We start from the raw sequence: 26979 nt of genomic DNA, 5'->3' as shown, positions 1-26979 counted from the left end.
TGGCAGTGTCAGTAACGTGTACAACTTCTGTGGGGACATCATAACCACTCGTATGGGTAGGCATAATATAAATTGGAATTGTTACTAGGATAAGCCTTGGCTGTAAGAACCTGATTAGAAGAAATGTGAATAGATGGTTGTTCCTGAAGTTCTTCTATTTCTAGTTCAAATAAAAGAGAGTTTATTCGCATTTTTGCAATTGCCAATGTGCGAGGGTTTTTCAAGTTCCGGATTCTAGTTTCAACGTATGCGGCAAAAGAGGAAATTTGGTCTTTCTTTTGTATATTTTGGGTAATGTTTCTTAATAATGCGGCAGCTTCCTCTGCAGGTTTATTCTGTGTGTCTTCGAATGGTTTGGTACTTTTGAGTCTTTTAGACCAGGGGTGTCAAACTCAATTTTGCAGAGGGCCATATATTAAATTCAGAATGTGTCGGCGGGCCAGATTCAAATAAAAAAAAATGTACTGAATTATTATAACATTTTATTTAATAGTATACTTATAATATACGGTTGTTAAAAATCATATCAAAGTTATAAAAGAGGGTAATTATTTTGAGCTCGAGGATCCAGATACCTGACTTCTCTTGTTTTTGACAAGCTCATTGATGTCAGGTATCATATTCGTTGTATTTATTTTAAGAATTGATTGGAGATGTTCATTTGTAAGTCTTGTGCGATGTTTGTTCTTATTTATTTTCATGACGGAAAACATCTGCTCACATAAATAGGTGCTACCAAACATGCACAGAATGCGTGCTGCATGCTTTTTTAATTCCGGGTAGTTATCCAAACTCTTGAAATATTGTGTATAAAATGTAAGTGCGTTAACCTCTTTAAATTTTTCTTTCAAAATACTGTCCGATTGAAGATCTATCAACTCCATTTGCAAATGAACTGGTGCCTGTGAAGCTTCAAAATTGAATGGATTGTTGAAAATTGGGAATTCCATTTCATTCATTTTGTGGAAGTCTTCAAAACGATTGTTGAATTCCGTGATAAGATTTTGCAGAAGTTGAGAATATTGATCCAATTTTTTTTGATCCACTGTGCCAAATGATTTTAAATGAGGGAAATGATCCAAAGTTTGATTTTTTACCTGATTTTCCCACAGCCTCAACTTTGTTTCAAAGGCTTGAATACATGAGTACATTTGAGTGACAATCAGATTTTTACCCTGTAACTTTACATTCAGATCAGTCAAGTGTTTATTCATATCTACCAAAAAGGCACAATCAACCCACCAGTCATTGTCATAATCAATTGGGTTGCCTTTTTCTAACATGAAAGCTTGAATAGGGTCACGTAATGCAAAAAATCTTTCTAAAACTACTCCTCGACTGAGCCAACGAACTTCGGTGAAATAAGGGACATCGGAAAACTTTTCGTCCAAATCTTGTAAAAACTGTCTGAACTGTCGGTGATTTAGTCCTCTGCTCCTTATAAAATTTACTATTTTAATTATAGGTTGCATGACATGGTCCATTTTTAAATGTTTGGATGCCAATGATTCCTGGTGAATTATACAGTGAAATCCCACAAAATTTCCTGATGTTTTCTGTTTTAATTTAGTTACAACGCCCGAATGTTGGCCAACCATGGCAGGAGCGCCATCCGTAGTTGTGCTGCTAAGTATATTCCAATCGAGTCCATATTCTGCCATCAAATGCTCCAATGCAGAATAAATATCATTTGCTGTTGTAGTACCTGTCAATGGAACGCACTTTAATAGTTCTTCAGTTATTTCAAAGTTACTGTTAATACCTCGTATAAAAACAGCAAGTTGAGCTGTATCAACAGTATCAGTGCTCTCATCAACAGCCAGTGAAAAGTTTGTAAATTCCTTAATTTTCTCCTTCAGTTGAAGAACCAAATTTTGAGATAAATCATTTATTCTTGAAGCAACAGTGTTTCTTGACAGCGAAATATTTTGAATTATTGACTTTTGAAATGGAAATGAAACATCGGCAACTTTCAACATACAGTCTTTAATAAAATCACCATCAGTGAAAGGTTTTGATCTCTTCGCGATTTCTAATGCAATAATAAAACTTGATTTCAGGGCATCTTCGCTCTCAGTATTAGCTTTAGTAAACATCGATTGTTGACCTTGAAGTTTAGATTTTAAAGATGACAATCTGTCCATTCTTATTTTTTCAGTGTAACAATCGAATTTTGATTTATGATTCGTATCATAGTGTCTCTTCAAGTTAAACTCCTTACAAACAGCAACTGTTTGATTGCAAATCAAACACAGTGGTTTACCTTTCCATTCTATGAAAAAATATGCATTTTCCCATTTAGACTGAAAAACTCTACGTTCACTATCAACTTTACGTTTTTGTGACATTATGCCGAAATCGTAACAAATATGGAACTCGACACAATTATGGATATCGCACACGCACGACACAAACAAATGTACAATACCTTCTCAACCACTACTTCGCAACTGACTCACGTGACACGTCGACGCACTTCTTTTATATCGATAAGGAAGGTTCTAGTCTAGACTCGAAGCGCATGGAAGATTCTATTGTTCTCAACAAAAATAATAGGGTGTTTCCGCTAAGAGATGGTGTTACTGTCTATCTCTCTCGCTTGTCTAGGCACGCGCTGCCTTTGAAATGACTTATAAATGTAGTGTAGTGTACGCATTTTAAAACTTCCGTAGAGCAATCGAGTGAAGTCTAAAAGCTCTAAAAAACATGATTCTTCTTTCTGTGACACATTGCGATCGCGGGCCGTATCTTTGACATGACTGTTTTAGACGGACCTTGTTTACGAATAATATCATTATTTTCAGCTTTACGGATTACTGGTGTTCCTGGAGGCGAATCAAAGATCAGTCCTGATTGAAAATCACTTTCGCGATGACTTTCTCTGTCCTGTTGACTCTGTAAATAGAATAATTTATTTTAGGAGATTTATGTTTTGCTAAAGTTAAACTTTTCTTATTGTATCAAATATTCAAGTGATCTTTTAATGGCACTTTTTATTTCAGCTTCCTACCTCAGAAGAAAAATGGTTGAAAATTGCTCAACAGTTTCAAGAAAAGTGGCATTTCCCACATTGTCTGGGTGCCCTTGACGGGAAACACGTTGTAATTCAATGCCCCCCAAATTCTGGAAGTTCTTATTACAACTACAAAGGAACATTTAATATAGTTCTCTTTGCACTTGTTGATGCTAATTATTGTTTTCGATACGTAAATGTGGGACGACCAGGACGAATGTCTGATGGAGGGGTTTTTCTTGATAGCTCTTTGTATACAGCAATAAGAGATGGTGTACTCAATGTACCAGAGCAAAAAAAATTACCAGGAACTGATATTCTTCTACCATACGTCTTTGTCGCAGACGATGCGTTTCCATTAACAAAACATATTCAAAAACCTTATGCAACTGATTTTCTGAAAGGATCCCCTAACAGAGTGTTTAATTATCGATTGTCACGAGCTCGGCGCATAGTAGAAAATGCTTTTGGATTACTCAGATCAGTTTTTAGAATTTTTCGAACACCGATTGAACTGAAGACGGTTACCATTGAATAAGTGGTGCTTGCATGTGTTTGCATCCACAATTTTTTGCGACAAAGTCGTCAATCACGTCACCTTTATTGCCCTCCATGTACTCTCGGCTCTGACGTAGATGGAAATTTGGTACACGGAAAATGGAGAAAAGACATTGCAGGCGACACTGGAATTACAAACCTTGCAAAGATGAGAGGAAATGCCACAAGAGAAGCAAAAGAAATAAGAGACGGTTTTATGAAATACTTTATGTCTCATGAAGGTTCTGTACCTTGGCAAGACGTATATTTGTAATAAACTATTTTCCTTGTAGAATTTGCACTAAATATTACCCAAACTATTAAATACGATTCCATAACATTTACTGTTTTTTTATAAAGCGTCTATACAGATTTCTTAACAGAGATTTTTATCAATAATTCATATTAAAAAACTTTCATTAAAAGGTTTGTTTGCTTAAATAATACAATGAAATGCTCTACTACAAACTTACCTCATCCTCCTCACAGTGTTCTTTTTCTGATGATGTCTCTCGTTGAGTCGTAAACGTTTCTTTGCCGGACCGATTCTCCTCACCATCCAGAATAAATAGTAAATATTTATAAAGAAACCAGTTCGGCTCTGGTAGTGCATCATCTCTTCCATCTCCACTTCGTTTTCTTTTGTATTCAGCGTGAAGCCGATGAAAGTATGACCGGAAGCTTTTTATTTTGTTATTCACTGCTTTTCTAGTTCCTAATTTATATTTATCAACCAAATATTGTTGAGCGTCACCTCTTTTAATTCTGTCTTTATAATCTTTGTCAGATGCTTTCCAAAGACATGTAAATTGGCGATAGTCTTCGACAAACTCAATGCATTTTTCGTTTGACCACTCCATTGCTGTACATGTGCTTCAAACCGCGATTAAAAACTAACTAAGAGGCAGATAGATGCATATGTCTCCCGCTATCAGATCGGAAGACACGCGCACAATTGCAACCACCTCGTGCGCACTGATTTTCTGCATGCCTCTATTGTGCGGCCGCCGCATGCGGCTATTATGCATGCGCAGTTGCACAAATGGAAAGCCCGCTTTAGGAATTCCATATATATCCTGAGCCTCTTGAAGACTTATTTGGCCCATCTTTTGGGATATTTCCGTCTGACAATGTTTTACCACTGTAGTTTATGCGATCTTTTTTAAGGGGCTATCCTAGTGTAAAAGTACCAAATTCATATATATTTTTTTAATTTCTAAAATAAAAAGTACTGTACCAATTGTTTGGAAAATTTGCATGATCATTTATTATAAAATGAAGTATGTGTCAAACAATTTTCATAAAAAAATATTAAAAATTAAACGATTTATGCGCCATCTACTAGCACCGTGAAAATAAAATCATAGGTCTACTGCTGCAGTGATCGGGACTAATAGAGATCCTGAAACATAAAATTTCAAAGTAATTCTTGAAACATAAGTTATTTTCTATACTATCAACTAGGATTTTTGAAAAATATTAAAATTTGGAAAATGACGAAGTGTTGAAAAAAATTTGTAAAATTAGCTAAAATATTGTCAGTTTTAAAAACCGCCAAATTGACATTTTTCGTCCTATGTAGTATAAATACAGGACTGTATTTACAATTTTGTAGAAGTGACTGTTAAATTTGTACCTGTTAGATTTTTTTTTTTTCATTTATTTTTACATTAAGGCCAGGCATCTGGAATCTAATCCTCGCCGGATTTTGAACATTTTAATTTAATTCTGAACAGTTTTTATTTTTATTTATAATTAATAACTAACTACAAATTCACTAAACACTAATTCTATAAAATGGTAGGTCCTAATCAACTAAAGTAGAGTTATTTGAAGGTTGTACATCATGCAATGTCAAACCTTCATACATGCAGCATTGACCTACAAAATGCTAAACTACACCTAAGAATCTATTACTAAGTTAATACTTCACCCTAAGTCATGATTTCAGCCCGCACTCAAAACGTGAGCTGCTCACCCTCAACCTTGAGTGCGGCCTGCTATCATAACATCCTAGTCTACTAACTACTACCGTAGTTCGAACTCGCTTGAAGTTTTCAATTGTTTATAGTGCATAGCTTTCCCCTCTGGCGGTTCTGGTGAGCCATTAGACCCTTAGTCCAAAACCTTGTCCAGAGAGTTCCGCGATGCACCCAATTACCAACTCTCAAGTTCATTTAACAATGAGGTTTACTATAGATAAATTTCACTATTTTATTATCCACCTACGTGGTTAAGTTTAAAAATTTATATGGTAAAATGTTTTTAAGGATTTCGTCGTATGTTTCGTCGTTCATTGTACAGTTCCAGTTGTTTTTTGGAAACTCTATCTGTTAGGTCATTTAAATTGTTATAAAGTTCTTCGTCGTTCAATATTTCAATTATTTGTCGTGCTTGTAATCGCTGTCTTAGGTCTCCGACATCTTCGTAGATGTTACAGTCAAATATCGCATGCTCGGGTGTTCCTACCTGTCCACATTCACATAGATCATCCTGCTTGAGGTTGAATCTATGCAAATAACTAGGGTATGGGCCGTGACCTGTCAAGAAGTGCACTAACCCAGGTTTTGGATTAAAGTGTGATGGAATTTCATTCAAACGTGGTATATACTGATAAAGTCTTCTCCCTTTCACAGACGCATCCCATTCGTCCTGCCGCTTCCTCTCTATTTCATTGTTTATCTCATTTCTGCTGTGTACATGTACACCCAGAATTTCGATTACTTTTTCATAGTTGTGTTTCCGAAGCCAGTAATGACTTCCCCTTCTAGTTATTTCTAGATGAAGTGGCAAAACTCCTGTGAGCACTGTTAGGGCTTCTGTTGGTGTTGTACTGAAGGCTCCAGTCATTCTGACAAGGAAGCCTCTCTGAGCTCTATCAACTTTTTCCCTATTTTTCACGTTCTTTAACCTGTGTGCCCACGTGCTGGCTCCATACCCTATTATGGACGCTAGAATTGAGCTAAGGTAAACCCTTACTTGACGGAACGGTACCCTGTAGTCCCTCTGCGCCAGGCTCGCAATGCCATGCATCAACCTCGTTGCTTTTTCACAGACGCTGGTAATGTGCTTACTGAAGAGCCTCGACTCATCAATAACGATTCCTAAGTATTTTGCTGTACTAGTTCTTTTAATAGGCCTTCCATCGATCCTTATTATGGGATCTCTTTCCAGCCTACCTTTTATCAAACTGTAAACTGTTTTACTTTGTGAGATCGAAAGCTTAACTTTCGATGTCCAATTGCTGATTTGCTCTAGTACATCATTTGCTTTACCTTCTAATTGTCTTCTCGAATCAGCGTCTATTATGAGCAAGAGATCATCTGCATAAGCAATGCACCCTAGTACGTCAGGACACACAGTCATTTCGTCAAGCAACTCTTCCAGCATGAGATCCCAAAATATGGGACCACATACCGAACCCTGAGGGCATCCCTTTGTGATATGCCTGGTCTTTTTGGCATTTGGACAGCTCAGACTCGCATACCTATCTTGGCAATAATTTCTAAAGCTTCCGTACAAGTCCCCAGGGCACCGCATTCTCCGAAGTCTTTCAAAGAACGCAGGCCACCAGAGATTGTCGAAAGCTCCAGAAATGTCTATAAACACTGTCATAACATATTTCCCTTCACTACTATCGATGATTTCATATACCTTGTTAATAGCGTCTTCCGTGGATTTCCCGCTCCTGTATCCATACTGGTCAGGGTGTAACCCGTTTATGCTCCGTACATGATTCAGCCTTGCACACAGCAGTTTTTCGAACAGTTTTCCCATAGTGTTGAGTAAACATATGGGTCTGTAGGATTTTGGCTGTGTGGGATCTTTGTCTTCTCCTTTGCTTATAATTACAACATCAGCTTGTTTGAAGTTGTTGGGAAACTTTCTTTGCCTTATACATTCATTGTATAAGGCCACGAGAGTGGGTACTACTTGCTCATTTAGAGCTTGTAATATTTCAACGTGAATATTGTCAGGCCCAGGGGCCTTTCTTTTCTTCATTGTTCGTAAGTTTTCTCTGATTTCGTTTTCTGTGAACTCCTCTGTCACTGGCACGTCAGGCGTCTCATACCTCTGTATCATTGCCCTTCTGATCTGAGTTTGTGTTTCAGTCTCGTTTTCTAGGTCATCAGGTGGCAGCAACACATCTAACAATATGTCCGCTGATTCCTCCCAACTCTCTGTCAACGAGCCGTCTTCTTTCAACAGAGTTGAAAGCATTATTGGGCTTTTTATTTTGTTGGACACAATTTTGTATGGGACACCCCACATGTCCAGCTCCAGATTTCTTGATACGAACATCTCCCAACTCTTCGCCTTGGTTTGCACTATTTCCCTTTTATATTCGCTTTTTATATCCCTATATTCTTGCAGAAGTCTCTGCCTTTCGAGATAGATTCCACATCGTCAGGCTTTCCTTCCAAGCTGTGTTTGTTACCGATTTGGCGGAAGCTACTTTCGGTATTGCTATATCCATAGCTGCTCTTATTGCTGCTGTTAATTGCTTGGCTTCCTCATGTACATTGCATCCTCTCAGTATAGGACGCGGTGGCAAGAACTCAGCCTTCAGCTGCTCCCAATTTGCTTTACCTAGATTGTATTTCTTCGATGACAAGTACGTGCTATTTGCCGTATTTGTAAGTTCAAAAACAACAAAGTTGTGGTCGCTGGGGGTCGCATGTTCTACAACCTTCCAATTTTTGACCAGGTTAGCTGCCTTCACATTTGATATCGAGATATCTATGTTACTGGCTGCGCCTGCTCTGTTCTGGAAGGTTGGCGGATTTCCTGGTCTATTGTGCACAATTAGTTGTAGTTCATTAATAATGTCCTCAACTAATGCGCCTCTCTCATCCGTTTGTGGTGAGTTCCACAATACCGATTTCGCGTTAGCGTCCGCCACAACCACAACCTTTTCATTTCTGTATGCTAGAAAGATCGCTCTCATTTTTTCTATGTAAGGTTCTATGTCATCGTTGAATTGACAACATAGGTTTGCAACTATTATTTTACCAACCTTTGTTAGTACTTCAACGCATACGCAGTGCTCATGACTGAACTGCCTCAGCAGGAAAAGTTTCATCTCGCTGTTGAACAGTACTGTGACCGCCATGGGATTATCGCCTATACTCGCTTTTTGTGATGTAAGGGGCATAAACTGTATTTTTCCCTGTTTTGTGTATGCTTCTTGCATGCACACAATGTCTAATTTCTGTTCTTCTGCAAATTTACGTACTTCATGAAGTACGGTAGTACTTCTCATACAGTTTATTTGCCCCATCTTAATTCTTACGGATGTCGAGTGTGTATTTGACTCAGTGGCCATTTTTGAGTATAATCCGTTGCGATTCTCCCATAGGTTTTCACAAAGTCACTGTAAAGTTCCTCAAGATCGAAGACTTCCCCCCTCCTACTGAAGACTTGTTTCAGCAGTGGCAGCAGTTCGTTTGCGTCCGTGGGTATGTTCAAGCATTTGAGCTGAATTCTATCCACCGCATCAGGAACAGGAAACGTAATTTTGTCGCCTCTTTGATGGAGCTTTCTGACTATGTGCCTCAAGGCAGCAACCAGTATGGAAGCCTCCTCGAGACGCGATAGCCTCATGTTGACCTCCATATTTTCATACAGAGCCAACACTCCCTCATCTCTTGTCTGCGGTTTGTCTTTGTCGCTATTGACATTTGGTATATTTTTCTTTTTCCTTCTAAAGGAAAGTAATCGTAGTCGATCTCGGAATCGTTTTGACGGTGTTTTAGAAGATTGTCCATCCACAGGGTTTTTATTCTCACGTGTTGATTGATTAACACAATCTTCACGATCGAATTTATTTACCCCAGTCAGTTTTGAGAATCAACCTGTCTGTCAACATCTTATGTGTTGGACAATCTTTCTGATCTTTATTGCACTCTGCCTTTCCTCTCGCCTTGCACGGTATGCAAGTCTTTCGCTGTTCAGCTTTGTCGCACTCTTTCTTTTCATGAGCACCTCCGCAATGGCTACATGCGGTTTCCTTGGAACAATGTTTAGCGACATGACCTAGGTCTTGGCACTTGAGGCACTTGGGGACTACTATGTAGTCCTTGGCATTGATCGCACTGAATCCTATGTAAATTCTGTCTCTAATCAATGCTTTTCTTAACCCAGGGGACACTTCCGCCACATAGTGGACGGTTGATTTTCCTCTTGGGCCTGTTTTAAAACGAATTTTGAAGGAATCTTCAAATTCTTCTTTGCTCATATGCTCGAAATTTTGAGCTCGTATGTCTTCTTTTATGTCTTCCTCTTTAGCCGAACTGTTCACGTCATATAATATGACCAGTGGTTTCCGTTTTTTGGGCAGTTCACATTTGAAGTTCCTTTTTATATTAGCATTATTTTTAATTTTTTTCGAGGTCTTCTTTGGTTGCAGCCTCAATTATGAGGGCCTTACCAATAGTTTTCATACGGTTAATACGTATTTTTTCCGTTCGTGAATTCAATACCTTTGTAAGTTCCTCTTGTACTTTGCGACCGGTCGTCGCTTTATCACTCGTGATGAACAAGGTGTTTTCCTCCTTCCTCATCTCTATTTTACGTTCTTGCTCACTCTTTTTGTCACTTTTTGTAGCCACTGCAGGCTGTGCTGTCACCCTTGCATACGATATTCGCTCTTTCGTTTGACTTTCTTTTCTCAGTCTTTCGACTTCTTCCCTTAAAATTTTGTTCTGTCCCGCCAAATTGGCCATGTTCATCGCTATTGCTGTTATTCTGTCTTTTAATCCTTCTCTCCCAGCTTTGTTTAATCTATTACTCGGGTCCATAACATTATTTATGAAATCCATTAATTCATTGACATTGTCCTCAAAAGTTGGCTCTTCAGCCGAGTTCGAACTTAATCTGAGATTCAGATGAGTGCTAAAGCTCTCATCCTCCTCTTCATTATGCAAATTCTGGGTACTATCTTTAGTACTCATTTTAACAAAATTAAAATAAAAAATAAATTATACTACAAAAAACTAAACTAACTAACCCCAACTGTCCTTCACCACGAAATTGTTTATAGTGCGCTCTTAGCCCTACCGTGGAGCTTATTGCGGGACGAACCCGACTAATGGCCACGGAGTGGTTGCCCGCCCCTAACCGCGTGGAGGTGGCACACTTGGCACTAAATAGCTTTTTATGACCACTACTCTATTAAAAATTAAGATTCCCTCAAGGGGAATAAAAAACGCTTTGGGTTATGAATCCTATGTATTGGTCGCTTGATGCCCGCAGGCCGCTATCTACTATGTTAACACTCTACTTGTTAACATAGGCCCGGAGGCACCTGTTAGATTGTAGCAACAAGTTAAAAAACTACGAACAAGTGGCGCACAAAACATTCAGATGTAAAATATAAACAAAACAAAAAAACCGCTAAGCGCCGTAAAAATGAGTGGCGCATACAATATTCCAGCTACAAAAGATCTTGGTCGCCGGGGATATCAATGCTAAATCGAGGTTATGGGGTTCCCCCATAAATGACAAAAAGGGGGAACTTTGGAACGATGGATAGCCCAGGCTGGCCTCCAAGTCTTAAATAATAATAAACCAACGTTCGTAAGAGGGGCCAGCCAGACACATATTGATGTAACTATCGCAACTGAAGGGCTATCCAAAAGAATACAGGGATGGGATGTCCTCGACGACCAGTTATTTACCTACCACCGCTACATCCAGTACGAGGTTAAGGTGAAAGGGAAACTAAGACGGCCGATAGGAAACACCGAAATCTATTTTAACAAAACCACATACCTATCGGAGGTCAGAAAGATCAATGAGGAAGAGATTTCTGACCTTGGCCAACTGAGAAGAGCATTAGAAAATGCAGCAAAGTTGGCCACCGTGAAGAAAAAGAATAACAAAAAATCCCCCTACTGGTGGACGGATGAGATAGAAGGTCTACGGGAAAGATGCCTCAGAGCTCGAAGGAATTACACGAGAAGCCAGGGCAACCTCGAGCTCAAAGAAATCTACAAAGAACTAAAGAAAACACTGAATAAAAAAATAAAACAAGAAAAAAAGGAAAAGTGGCAGACCCTGATAAAAGCATTGGATGAGGATATATGGGGTGATGCCTACAAAATTACCATGAAGTCATTAAGGATAATGGCCCCATATAAACTGGACGAGGACCAGCGGATGGAATCGGCTGAACTCCTCTTCCCCACTAAGGACATTCAAACTTTTACAAAAATCTTTCCAACGATGGTGGAGGAGTTCACGGAAGAGGAAATAAAAACCGCTGGTCAGGAGATGAAGACGGGGAAAGCTCCCGGCCCCGACGGGCTGCCACCAGAGGCAATTAAGATAATAGCAACGGAGAAACCAGGTTTGATCAGAAGAATATTCAACGACCTACTGCAGAAGCAAGAGTTTCCCAGGGACTTAAAAGAAGCGAACCTTGTTCTGCTCCTAAAGCCTGGGAAACCCCCCGATTCAGCATCCTCTTATCGGCCAATATGCCTCCTGGACTGCCTTGGTAAGTTCTACGAGGGACTTATCAAGAAGAGGCTGGAAGGCGTGTTGGAAAATGAGAGAGTATTATCACAACAACAATACGGATTTCGAAAAGGTCGATCGACCGTCGATGCCGCGACCTGGATAAGAGACGCGGCTAGAGCAAGCAAAAAAAGATGGGTGGTCCTTGTTCTCTTGGACATAAAAAATGCTTTTAATTCAGCAAACTGTGGCCTCATAGTAGACAGAATCGTCGAATTTGGGGCTCCAGATTATGTGTCCAACATAATAAAGGACTATCTGTCCGAGAGAACCGTATGCCTATAAAAAAAAAAAAAGAAGATGGAAATGACCGGGGGAGTACCCCAAGGGTCGGTCCTGGGACCCACACTATGGAACATACTATACAACGGGGTACTAGAAGTAAATAAGATGAGAGGAGTAAGAGCAATTGCATACGCGGACGACCTGGCTCTACTAGTAGAAGACGACATGAATTGGGGTATAAAAGAGAGAGTAAACAAATCAATCAAGACAACCGCGGAATGGATAGAAAGAAATGACCTAAAGCTAGCAGTAGAGAAAACAGAAGCGGTAATCTTGAGGGGACCGAGAGATAGAAAAGATATAGTATTTGAGTATAAAGGCTCCGAAATAAGACCCCAGAAGACAGTTAAATATCTAGGAATTACTTTTGATGACAAACGGACATTAGGACCACACGTGCAAGAGGCATGTCGGAAAGCGGAAGAAAGGACCTCCACGTTAACCAAGTTAATGCCAAATATAGGGGGTCCTGGATCTCATAAAAGAGCGGTGATGTTGCAGTCAATTTTATCCATCGCACTGTACGGGGCCCCAGTATGGCACGAGGCTCTGGAGAAGAAGAAATATAAAGACATGCTTCTTAGAGTACAGAGAAAACCTCTGATCAGGGTGTGCAGCGCGTACAGAACCGTATCAACTATTGCCTTACAGGTTGTGGCTGGTTCTGTGCCGGTGCACATTCTGGCCAGAGAAAGAGTCCGAATGTATCAGACGGGTAACGGGGCAATTGGTTCAGGACCTCAAGAGCGAAACAGAAGTTTAGAGATGTGGCAAAGGGAATGGGCAGCCGAGGTCGAAAAGGCAGCCTGGACGAGATCTCTGATTCCGGATGTAGTAAGGTGGTGCGAGTGCAGGCACAGGCGCGTCAATTACTACTTTACACAGTTCTTGACGGGACATGGATCGTTCAGATCATATACCTATCGTATAAAGAAGACCGCGGACGATCTATGCCCCGAGTGTGGAGTGGTGGATGACGCGCAACATGTCGTATTCGTATGCCCGGCATACCGTACGCGGCGTACCGAGCTGCAGCTGGGTCTGGGGTCTCCTCTAGGCGAGCCTCACGAGCTTATGGATAAAGCTATCAGTAGCAAGAGTGACTTCGACCTGGTCATTGCCTTTGTTACAAAAACAATGAAGCACAAAGAGGAAAAAGAGAGGCGACTGCAAGCAGGATGACCCTTATTATTTATTTTATTTATGTTTAACGTGTTTGTGTTGTAGAGGGCAGCCAGGGTGGGAGGACCTTTTACATCCAACCTACACTGACTGCTTTACCATGTTATTTTACTTTATTTTATTTATTTGTTTATTTAATTTTATATATTGTAACGAGTTAACGATGCAGTGTAACGAAAAAGCATGTGTAACGAGTAAGCGATGGACTACCCCAGCTAATTGAAACAATATTCGAAAATATTACCTCAACCAACCAAGATAGCCATCGTTACACCCTTAGCTTAGCTCAGTCACTCAGGTGTGTGTTCGTCTTGTCCTAACCTCAGATATGAACTATGAAAATTGGAATGGAAGCAAACAAAACATAGTTTTTAACTAATCATGTTTATTGTTCATAAAGATATAATAAATAAAATGACTTAGTAAATTGCATTAACAAATGTATTTAAATTCTTGCCAAAAACTAACAATTCTGGATTATACTTATGGCTTTTGGTAGCTGATGGTATCTTCTTGATGTCGTATGGTACTGCTGCTGGTTCTGCAACGGGCTCTGGGGTTGTAGGTGTTGTATTCCACCAGGCCTACGGATGTTGGTCGTTGCAGTCTTGGTTATGTGGTTGCAGCCCTGATGACATGGTCCTCGTTGTTGTATCGCCGGCGATTTGAGGGTTGCTGAAACTCCCGGAGGGAGAAAAGTGGTTTCTTTCCAAAAAACTATAAAATAGAGACACATATCAATCATCAAGAAGAAAAACCAACGTGTGCCATCTGCCGTTCTAATCGTCAGAAAGAGTAGCAGATGACAAGAATAAATCAAATGAAATTTAGATGAGAATAGTTAAAATTCTGATTACCAAACGTGCATACATGTAAATTAAAAGATAATTATATTTGAAACTAAAATATCAGAACACATGGTCTGACATTGGAAGTTAGGTTAGGTAAAAAACAATATAAAAACTGTTAGACGGAGAAATATAATTACAATATATTATTATTCTTACCCCAAGAGGAAGATGATTTGTTGAAATAGAAATGATTTATTTTTCGAATTACATGCCTTTTTAAGGATTAATTTTTCCCTTCCAGTGTATGTCAGGGAGTAGGGGGTCAAGTCGATGAAGTGACACTGTCATTGAAAACGACGTTTAAAATGACAACCAAGTACTATGAAGTAGCGGCATGTTCCGTATTGAAAATACATATATTTGGAGAGTATGAATATACGAGGTATGTTCAGTATGATGATTTAAATGAAAGAGATATATTAAATAGAAGATAATAAAAGAAGGTAATAAAAGAGAGCGCCAACCGATTTTTAAAGGGGAAAATGGGTAAACCAATTAGAAGAAGATAATTATTAATGAAATATTAAAGAAAATAAGGTAAAATAATTATTTAAAAACAAAATATCAAAGATGTGACGTTTGTAACGTTACACACTCCTCTCACCCATCAGAAAAATTTTCACACGTGAGAAATTTTTCTCAAAGAAAACAGGAATGTTACACACTCCATCAACTCATCAGAAAAATTTCGAAGACAGGTGAGAAATTTTTCTCAAGGAAAACAAGAAATCAAAGTTCTAACCGAAATAAATATATGCAGTAGTAATCGTTCAAAACAAATCAAAAATAAATACTGATAATAAAGTAATCATTAAGTCAATGTATATAGTTAATATAAATTATTAATCATAAAAAATTTTAAAGTACCAAAATAATTTTCAGATGTTACTCTGGGGAAAATAAAAAAAATTAAAATATTACCCAATGAATTGTAGTATTCATCACACTGTAAAATATTTATTCATTATAAATAAATGACATCAGAGAATATTTATCTCTGGATAAAAAAATAAATGTACTTTAAAAAGTATGAAATTAATTCAAAATTATAAAGACATGTAGTATAAAGTGTAAGTAATAATTAAATTTTACTAAAAATCCAAGTAAGTAATAATTAAAGGTAAATAAGTTGACCTAAGCCAAATAATGTTGTTATTTATAAAAATGAATTGCAAATATTCAGGTATTTATATAAAATAAAAGGCATATTATAACCAAATTTAAGTAAATATAAGGGATATCACATCCTATATAAAATAAATAAATAGCTATTGGAGCTACTAACAACTGAATCTCGAACAAAATAACAAGTACTCGGATAACAAGTACCTAAAGTAAGGTAATAATATAATAATCAATATAACAAGGCAAGTAAAAGCATATTAGTAGATAAAGATAATATAAATATAATATAATAAAAAGAAATGCAAGTGCAACTATAGATAAACCATTAAAAAAAAATAAGTACCAACTACATGGAAAGCCAAATAAGACAAAGTTCTACACCAAAGGGTTTAAAAAAACTGCATAAAACTAGTCCTAAAAGACTTAACCAAAAAGTTAATAAAGAGAGAGAGAGATACTGATACATAATGCAAATGCTACTTCCATCAAATGCATACCAGGGATCTACACTAAAGAACAAAATATATGTATAAAAATTCATAAATATGATTTGCAAAGATGGAAAATAACAAATGCTAGTAGCTAAACTACAATCATACTTCAAAGCGCCATAATTCTACACCAGAGGCTCATGAAGAGTAGAGATGCATAGAATTATTTTAACTTCAAAAGAGAAAATTTATAAAAGACATCATCCTAAAAATAATATACAGCATTAAACTGTATATCAACAGTCATTAAGACCAAAAAAAACGGAACTCAGACTCAATAGATCTGGCCCAACCCTATGGATAACTTATATGTACCCTAGGAAAAAAAACACTAGGTGTCTATGCAGCTATATATAAGCCATACACAACTTATAAGTGCCGGATGAGGCTTTTGTGCTAATCTGTATCAAAAATCAGTACAACACCCAAAATAAAATAATAAAACAATAATATATAGATAAATAGGGCATTGTTAAATAAAAAAGATGTTAAATATGATGTTTATCATAATTGATATAAGTGCACTAATGCAAAAAATTGAAAAATGTAAAATATCATGCTTTACGAACAAAAAATTTTTTGAGATTCAACACAAGAAGAAGAAGAATGATTTAAATTAATTTGCTGAATAAGAAAAGAAAAAGAATAAGAATAATAAAACAACTTAATGAAAGAAAAGAACTTGAAAATTGTCCCAGTCTTTACTATACAAGTAAAGTAGTATATACCATCCGAACAGAAAGTTCGACGGAAACAACAAAATTTTTGGTATTTGCACAAAATTGGTAATAAATATATGAGGACAACTAGGAAATATAAGAATAAGTAGAAAGTAATTGAAAATAAGTAATAAAACAAGATTCAAATGCACTTTAGAGTACACAGAAGTACCTATGAAAAGAACGTAGAAGAAATAGTACGTATAAAAAGTACAGAAAATATGACAATAAATGGAAAAATTCTCTTGGGTTTTGGAAAGTTACAATAAAATAAGAAAGTAATTAAAGAAGAACTACCAAAAAAAACTGGTTAAATTGAAAAAACAGAAAAAACACCATGTGGACATTACTATCAAGGTCCCAACATAAAAATTAGGTAAAAAATTCCAAATGTTAAAAATACCAATATTTGCAACTTTAAATGTATTTTAAATCAATTATGCTGAAATATATAATTAAATTGTTGAAACTGGTAATACTTTTTGACCCATAACATGTGAAAATATATAAAAATTAGTCAAAAAGGTAGTCAAAAAGTACCAAAATAGATAATATATATATAGATTTACTGCAAAAATTGAATATAAAAATGAAATATATGAAAATAGTATTTATTAATGCTTGTTGTCTGCTACCAAACCACACACTCACAGCTCGATTCTTCGGATAAGACAAGTGCGTTGGTGCGCCAGTGTAACGAATTAGCACACATGAGAAACGTTGCGGCGCCAGTGTAACGAGTTAGCATAATAACGACCACGTTGGGCGCCAGTGTAACGAAAAAGCTGATGGACTACCCAGCTAATTGAAACAATATTCGAAAATATTACCTCAACTAACCAAGATAGCCATCGTTACACCCTTAGCTTAGCTCAGTCACTCAGGTGTGTGTTCGTCTTGTCCTAACCTCAGAATGAACTATGAAAATTGGAATGGAAGCAAACAAAACATAGTTTTTAACTAATCATGTTTATTGTTCATAAAGATATAATAAATAAAATGACTTAGTAAATTGCATTAACAAATGTATTCAAATTCTTGCCAAAAACTAACAATTCTGGATTATACTTATGGCTTTTGGTAGCTGATGGTATCTTCTTGATGTCGTATGGTACTGCTGCTGGTTCTGCAACGGGCTCTGGGGTTGTAGGTGTTGTATTCCACCAGGCCTACGGATGTTGGTCGTTGCAGTCTTGGTTATGTGGTTGCAGCCCTGATGACATGGTCCTCGTTGTTGTATCGCCGGCGATTTGAGGGTTGTTGAAACTCCCGGAGGGAGAAAAGTGGTTTCTTTCCAAAAAACTATAAAATAGAGACACATATCAATCATCAAGAAGAAAAACCAACGTGTGCCATCTGCCGTTCTAATCGTCAGAAAGAGTAGCAGATGACAAGAACAAATCAAATGAAATTTAGATGAGAATAGTTAAAATTCTGATTACCAAACGTGCATACATGTAAATTAAAAGATAATTATATTTGAAACTAAAATATCAGAACACATGGTCTGACATTGGAAGTTAGGTTAGAAAAAAAACATTAGAAAAACTGTTAGACGGTGAAATATAATTACAATATATTATTCTTACCCCAAGAGGAAGATGATTTGTTGAAATAGAAATGATTTATTTTTCGAATTACATGCCTTTTTAAGGATTAATTTTTCCCTTCCAGTGTATGTCAGGGAGTAGTGATGACGGATGAAGTGACACTTTCATGACAGTGCGACATAGGTGGCGGGCATGTTCCGAATTGAGACAGATACTTACGGAGTAAGAATGTATACGAGGTACGTTCAGTATGTTCAGATGATGATTTAAATAAAAAGAGATATAGTAAATAAAAGAGGATAATAAAAGAGCGCCAACCAATTTTTAAAGGGGGAAATGGGTAAACCAAATAGAAGAAGATAATTATTAATGAAATATTAAAGGAAATATGGTAAAATAATTATTTAAAAATAAAATATCAAAGATGTGACGTTTGTAACGTTACAATATACAAATATTTTATCGATTTTACCTTTTAATTTTATTTATTTTATTTAATATCGTACCATAATTTTATCCATACAAAATTTTTTTATAATCGTTTTTCATTATTTCTCATAGGGAAGTCTATTTACGTAATAAGGTATGAGTGTGAGAGTGAGTGTGAGTGAATGAAAATATGAATGCTTGGAGTTACTCGTAATTGCCGACTGGTATCTTCTTGCTAGTTTCATGCTGGATGGGGTGCACCCCGGTTTGCCTCACCCACACATGGGTTGCACGGGACGGTCGTCTTCACTGACCGGTCTTTTGCGAGGTGTGTGTGGGGTGGGGCAACTAGGGGTCACTTAGTCTGCGGAACGCACGCGAAAAGTGCCAGGGGGGAGTTAAGAGTAAGGTCGACGGGTCAGTGTATATACTCGCTAAGAGTGGTCCCGGACTCGTCGGCTGGAGAAAGAGGAGGTGAGTTTAGTTGGTAGGCGATCCGGCACGGTGAAGCGTGGCGGATTGAATCCAACACACCTGGGACACCTTCCCAGACGGTCTTTAGAAGATTCTCACCTCCCAAAAAAAAAGCTACAAAAGATCTGATATGAATATTACGTGGCGCGAAAATGTATTTTCATTTTGATGCAAACAATTCTAGTTTTATTTTAAAAGATTTTTCCATAATATTTGCTAAATTTGAAGTATACGCGCCACAAAAGAGTAAATTTGATACAGTTTGAATTTTGACACTTTTTTGTGGCGCGGTTACTTCAAATTTAGCAAATAATATGGAAAAATCTTTTATAAAATAAAACTAGAATTTTGTTTTGCATCAAAATGAAAATACATTTTCGCGCCACGTAATATTCATATCAGATCTTTTGTAGCTGTTTGTGGCGCTTAGCGGTTTTTTATTCTTGTATCAGGAGTTTTTCAAAGTTATTTATAAATTAAATGTATGAAGTTAAATGCAACGTTTCTCGATTACACGTTAAGCTTTATAAATGGTCGCCTTTGTCGCATTATCTCCCAAATGATCTAGTGTCCATCGAATGTACACTAGATTTCTTTTCTATTCGAAATAGATTGAAAAAAAAATATTGGGATGGTCGGTAAATGAACTCGGATTGCCCGTTGCCAGATCAAATTTAGTGTCGTAACCACTACAACTACATAAACCATTTAGGGAATAATCGTTAATTGGATTATACTTTTGTAGCTTAATAACTTCTAAACGGCTTAACCGATTTTGATCACTAAACATGAGTTTGAAACGTATTGACAAGTAGTATCTGATGCATCTAAGGTCAAGTATGATAACTGAAGCTATTACAGGAATTATTGAGCTTGAAAAACCGTTTTTCCCATAAGAAATAGATTTGATCATACTTATGAAGCCTAAACTTAAAAATTCGAATTTTCCCGGATATGAGGTATACACCGTTAGATTCATCTAGAGTCCTTCTACAAACGCTCAGTTATTGGCGCAATTCGGGTCGCCCCCAAAACGCCTAAGGTGTAAAAATGTCGGTAACACAGAAATCGTCACGCGCAAGTCGAAAACGCATAATCACACAGTTGGATACGACCCTATTCATATACACACCAACTCACATACATAATTGAGAAAAGAGAAAAATATTATAAATTTAGAAATTGAATTGATGATGTCATGTTATTATATGTATTATATCGCTAAAAAGTATGTATTACACAACAAATATACTATAAAAGTACCTATAAACAGTATATACTTTTGTGTTTGTTGGATAACTTTATATTACAAATGGAAAGAAAAAGAGAAGATTTGATCTGATTTTGATATAAGTACCTACCTAACCTATTAAAATGATATAATAAAAACTTATAAAATTATAAAAAAAATATAAAGTAGTTTTTGAAAAAGTAGAGTATATTTTATAAAATATGTATATAACCAGCAGACGATAGATAAATATACAACGAAGTTGTTACACAAATGGACAGTTTTTACAATCCTGTTCCTTTGGAAGTTGCTAAATTTCAGAGTTCAAAGCAGAAAGCAAGTAGAAGGAAAATCAGTGCAATAATTTCTACTAGCATTATAAGTACAGAAAACAGCAATAAATTGCGATTAAGCACATCTAAAATCTGCCATAAGGAACCAATTTGTCTTTGGATTATGTTTCAAAAGAATACAAGCAAGACTATTGGAAACCAGGTATCCAGACTTGGACAGAGCAGTGGAGATTGCCAGTAGTTTGGAAACTTCTGAAAAGGACAGTAATCAATGAAGTTATAATAATTCAATGCATTTTTACAATCTAATAAATCTAGAACAAATTGTATCTAAATTTCTAAATAATCACAATAAATATTTTAAATTTTTAATTATTATAGGTACTATAATACAGTGATGAGTGAGCTAATAACCGGCAAAATAGCGCAAAAGATGGAAAACATATTAAATTATGAGATAAAAAGAAATGGAACTAGTAGAGTTGTTCAATTTAGCGATAGTAACATATAAATTGACAATATATCGATTGTTTCCTGCCTTTAGACGTATCAGAGGAGTATGTCTACTAAAACTGTCACTGTGACAGTAGCATTTATCAAACTCGTCCGATACGTCTAAAGGTGGGAAACAATCAATATAATGTCAATCTATAAGTTACTATCGCTAAATTTAACACCTCCACTAGGTTCATCTCTTTTTATCTCACAACTTAATATGTTTTCCATCTTTTGCGTTATTTTGCCTGTTATTAGTACGCTCATCACTGTATACATATTCTCAAGACAGTGCGATTTATGTAAATACAATTGCAATTTTATACTTATAGGATTATTTAAATGCTAGACTAGGCATAAAGAATGAGGAAACAGGCAAAGCAATAGGCATACATGGAGAAAACAAAAAAAAACAATAATGGCTTCAGACTGTTAGAATAGGGCTTTTCATTGATTGTCATTTGTTTTGAGCTCCTGTCATATGTTGTATAATCCGTGTAACGAGCAGTAAGAGTTGATTTGAAAAATTGAATTTAACTTTTACTAGTTGACGTAGACTCTTCCTAGCCCTTGTTAGTAAAAGAAGTTCACAGGAAAAATAGAATCAATTCATACTAGTTTGAGTTGACTATTCCTGGATCTATTCAGTAAATGTAGAATATACAGTGCTAGTCAAAAGTCCGTACCCCCCCTCGTATCTTTTGAACGGTTATACCTATAATAGTGAAATTTGGAGGAAGGAAATAAACGGACGTAAGCTTCTTAACTAGTTATGACAGGTGACGTAATAGTGACAGATGACGTTACAGAGCCACTGTGACCAATAATTTTAAATAGGACCTTATGGTAAGTGATACCTCGTTTGAAAGGTATTTAGAATACCTATTCAGTCATACTAATTTTTTTGAGTTTAGGTTGATTTTGATTTTGGTGAATAAATTAAATAAATATAATATTGTAGTTTCGAATTTAATTAATAAAAATTCAAATGTCCGCCTATGAATTTTTTGGCAAAAAAGTTGACGTTTTTTAATTCTCTAGTAGTTTTTACGTCAACGTCAACCTGTTTGAAAGTAATCATAGGCGGAATTTTGAATTTTTATTAATTAAATGCGAAACTACAATCTTATATTTATTTCATTTGTTCATCAAAATTAGCTTAAACTCAAACCAAATTAGTATGACTGAATAGGTATTTTCAATACCTTTCAAACGAGGTATCACTTGCCATAAGGTCCCATTTAAAATTATCGGTCACAGTGGCTCTGTAACGTCATCTGTCACTATTACGTCACCTGTCATGACTAGTTAGGAAGCTTACGTCCGTTTATTTTCTTCCTCCAAATTTCACTATTATAGGTATAACCGTTCAAAAGATACGAGGGGGGTACGGACTTTTGACTAGCACTGTATAAGTTTAATCTCACATGCTTTTTTGATGGGTGTGCGTCTTTTTGTTTTGACTGTTTCAACTGCTTATCATGATTTGAACATATCCAGTAACATTTAATTTCTAGAATCGGTTGTTTGTGTGAATCAACTCTTACTAAATGGCATTGGGAAGAGTATACTTTTTCTAGTTGGGGTCTACTTTTACTAGTAAATGTTAAATAAAAATCTTCATTTTGGATTTATAACCAATTTTTACTAAAACCAGCCGTTTGAGTTGACTAGACCTAGGAATAGTCAACTCCAACTGGATAGAACTGTAAAGTCACCTATCTATACAAGGGTGAACCCAGCTCCGTGAACCAGCTTAAATGGATACGGTATGAGCTCCCCTACATATAAACCTAAACCGGTTGAATCGAAAAGGGTGATCACCGAGCGGGGTTCACTGACATATCCACTATGTGGAGCTGCTACACGGAGTGGGGTTCGCCCTTGTATGGATACGTACTGTAACATATACAACATCTACACCAACTTTTATTGAAAGGTGAAGATTCCATGTTCATCATTTTATATTGTCCAATAATTGGACGTAGTTATGCAAGAATGACTCAACTCCAAAAAGTGTGTTTTTCAGGAGAGGCGCTTTCGCAAAGCTATCTATTGTAAATTACAGGTACAACTTACAACCTTACTGGAGGTTGTACCGTGTCTGAAGGGGATAGTATTTTTACTGTTGATACTTAAACTAACATAATATATAATAACAGCTTTGGTATTCCCAAAAAAATGGTGATTGGTTGCTTATTGCATATTATACATTATTACTTAATTACATTTCACAATAGGGAAATAAAAACACAAATTTCTTTAGATATTGTTATTGTATGTAATTATTTAAAAACAATAATACGAAAAACAAAGTAAAAAATAAAGACATCTAATATTATTTTATAGCTTAAAAATAAAAATAAACTGAACTATGAAACTGAATAGGAAAAATCAGAATGTTTTTGTTATTCAATTTTAATATAATGGAATAGTATTTTAATCAATTTCAATTTGAAAGTCCAGCGTTCCATTGTACCCATCAATGTCATCTTCAATTTTTTCATTATCTTTTGCTCTATCTGTTTTGTATTATAAATGTACCGCTAATAACCCGAGTGGTTGATGCGGATAAATAAAAATAAAAAAAATTCTTCATTAGATGATAAATTACGATAAAATTTTTTACAATCATTCGGAATTAAATGAAGAAATGATGCGATGTCCTTAAGCTTTTCAGGTGATATTGGTTTTCCTTCTGGCCAGAGACTTTTCAACAAAGATGACAGGGAAGGGAACCTGCCAACTCCTCGTTTTTTGCACATTTATTTCAACAAATTCGTTATTGTAGCTGTTACTGACGTAAATAGACATGGGTTTATTTTTAATAATGCGGATTTGTTTAAATTTCAACCAGTTTATCTTGGTGTTTGTTGTATCTTTTTTTCTGTTGACAATACTTTTTTCAATATCACTTGTAGACTTCAAGTCAACAGATTCCATTTTTACTAAAATATTCTGTACTTTGAAAAACACTTTGTCTTTCTGTTAATGCAACATTAGCATCAGGAGCAGATGCCATGATAATTTCTTCGTCAAGAAGTGGAATTTCTAAATTGTCATTTTCAGTACTAGGAAAAATCGTTAAATTTTTATCAGTATTAGGCCCCATCACAGAAATCATTGCATTTTCATCATTAATATTCTCAGGAATCATACTGCTCTCATTATTGTGTGTTGTCGTAAAAATCATCACATCTTCATCACTATAACTAAGTGGAATGACTAAATTTTCATCATAGTTGTTACCAGGAACATTCTCAAGATCAGTTAGAATGTTTTCATCCTCATTACTAGTAGAAACCATATTTTCACCATTAAAAACAGGAAGCAGGACATTTTCCTGAAACCACAAACATACTTTTAGCTATCAATGTTTCTGTGTTCTCTGTTTTGCGATAGGGAACCAATCACCATCAAATGTGAGACAACTTTCTTGTGTTTAAGAGAAAAATTGTAAATAAGGAAAAAACATTACCAATAGATAAAATTACATGAAAACGTAATGTTAAAAAATCAATAGAAAAACATAAGTAGGTACCAGTAAGCTGATAAGAGTAAAAAATAGCAAACTAACCTCAAAATACGGTGCTTTATTCTTCTGTGGTTCGTTGCACATATTTACCATCATTTTGCCTGGTGAATACATTCTTACTGAATGTTTTTAAACTAATTTAACTTTTATTAACACTAACTAAAAACAAATATATCGGTAAATCGGTACACGGAAACTTCTACAGCAACAAATCAACAACACTGGAACAGTGGTTACTGGTTCTCTTTTGTAAAATGCAATATAGCTCCTTTGATTCATTTTAGTAAACACAGGCAAAGTTGGTTCCCTCTTGTAAAACACAACTGACTTTATGCGGTTGGATCTTGAATGAAAATCTCAAAACGATAGTTACGTAAATGGTAGTTGATTCAAACTGTTATAACACAAGATATTGATGCTGAAGCCATTGGTTCTTTTTTGCTAAGCAAAGTTTGAATCTTCCTTATGTCATATAAGCAATAATATCAAATTTTAAATTTTGGTAGTTGGTTCCTTCTTGCATAACTACGTCCAATTAATTTAAAAATAAATAATGAATATTACCTACTTCTTTCAAATGCATGTGCGCTCAGCGTTTGTTAACAATGAAAACACCCTAAAACTAGTTCAGCCGAAATCCACGAGAGATCGTCGTTGTGACTTAACATAGCGAATTACTTTAATATTGTATTGTAATATGAAAGGTTAGGGGGAAAACAATGAATGTCAAATTTTTGGTCATTTTGCAATTCTTGCGTCATCTGTTAGCTTAGAACTTAGCCTGTGCACGGCCAAGAGGGAAATAAGATGATAATCACTTTAACAACATGTCAGAAGATTGGATGCAAGGGAGAAAGACGATGTATATAGTTCACGAGCACAGGTGAAAGAACGATGAGAGTTCCTTTTTAAAGTCTGTGAACCATACAAAACGCTAGTGCTTCAGAGAATGTTAACTTCGTAGCTCCATTCTGTTTGTTGTAATATTTTGTTCAAGCTTCTGAGCTTTGTTGTATGGCTCAGTGTTTTTTAGTTAATATTTGTTTTGTTAGAAGTATGGACTGCGATTTGGATGAAAGTAGTGATGAAGTAGTAATATCGATAAAATCTATGAAAAAAAGGAAAAAGACAGGGAGAATGAAGAACACTTTACCATTCACTGTGATTGACTTTAAAAAAAGAGTTTTTCATTGGCTTGTGGATACTCATATCATGAAAAATTCATAAAAAATACAAATATGTGTTTATTAAAAGTACATTTTTTATACAATTTATACATTATTAGATATAATGCACATGGCGACCACACTCCTCTAAAAATTGAAATAACTACATATTTTCATAATTTCTTATTAAATCCCTTAGCCGCTCATTTGCCCTCTGGTAATTGTTTGGCCGTGGTGGATCTAGTCCTGCTTCCAGCCGTATACACTGGTAGTCCCGTCGTAACTGTTCTTTTAGTAGTTTTTCTATTACTAGGTAAGGGTTCGGATGTTTGCAGCTGAATATGGTAGAAAATGCATGGTGCCATGATTCATCTGCGTTTGTTGTCCTGGGTAACCCTTACTTCATAAAGTAATTTTCTTTTACCTTTCTGGATGGATATGAAGGTTGCCATCTTTGCACTCCAAGTCAAAAGACAGATTTATTGCCTTTACATGATTTGTCTTCTTTTTTTTTGGTCATGTCGTCCTTCGATGGTAATCTATAACTATTATAGATATTATAAGTAGATACTAATATATATGTAGTAGACAATCGGCGAAACACGTCATTCCGTGAAACGCCTAGTCATTACACGTATTGCCGGCAAACGCTGTATTACAATCGTTATTACTTTGACTGAAATTATGCGTCATTCCGGGGACTGCCGTCTTCGGTTTAGGCAAACGGTGAAACAGCTCGAATGATTGAATGTTACAGTGTCTGACGGATGTATGTTCAGTCATTTATTAAATAAATTGCAGAGTTATTAGTCCAGTCAATCTTGAGACAAATAAGCCCGAAACAGAAAAGAATATTAGCAGGATAATGAAAATTATTAGCAGGTAGTTTGATGAATATAGTTTAGTAAAATTAAATAGAAAGAAAGAAAAAAAATATGAAAACGAATCAAAATGTTTTGTTTTAAAAAAATAATAAATTAATTCTGATGGTAGTACACAACTACATTATTTCATAACATGTTCTGTTACCTATTTTATTATTTATTTAAACAAGTGGCGCTATGATGGCATCTAGAATTGCAC

General features: G+C 36.0%; 1 protein-coding gene across 1 annotated transcript; it reads right to left on the bottom strand.

The window, feature by feature from the left end:
- Positions 1-38: 38 nt before the first annotated feature.
- On the bottom strand, positions 39-4410 carry LOC126891489 (uncharacterized). The gene is made up of 3 exons (XM_050660667.1): positions 4024-4410; positions 2775-2895; positions 39-160 (listed from the first exon to the last, which is right to left on the bottom strand). The coding sequence occupies exons 1-3, from the start codon at positions 4408-4410 to the stop codon at positions 39-41; spliced, it is 630 nt and encodes a 209-aa protein (XP_050516624.1).
- Between the last annotated feature and the right edge of the window lie 22569 nt (positions 4411-26979).

The sequence above is a fragment of the Diabrotica virgifera genome, chromosome 9 (genome assembly GCF_917563875.1).
Source record: "Diabrotica virgifera virgifera chromosome 9, PGI_DIABVI_V3a".
In the NCBI taxonomy this organism is placed as follows: Eukaryota; Metazoa; Arthropoda; class Insecta; order Coleoptera; family Chrysomelidae; genus Diabrotica; species Diabrotica virgifera.
Note: the sequence above shows the minus strand (reverse complement) of the source record. Positions and strands in the feature narration are given on the sequence as shown.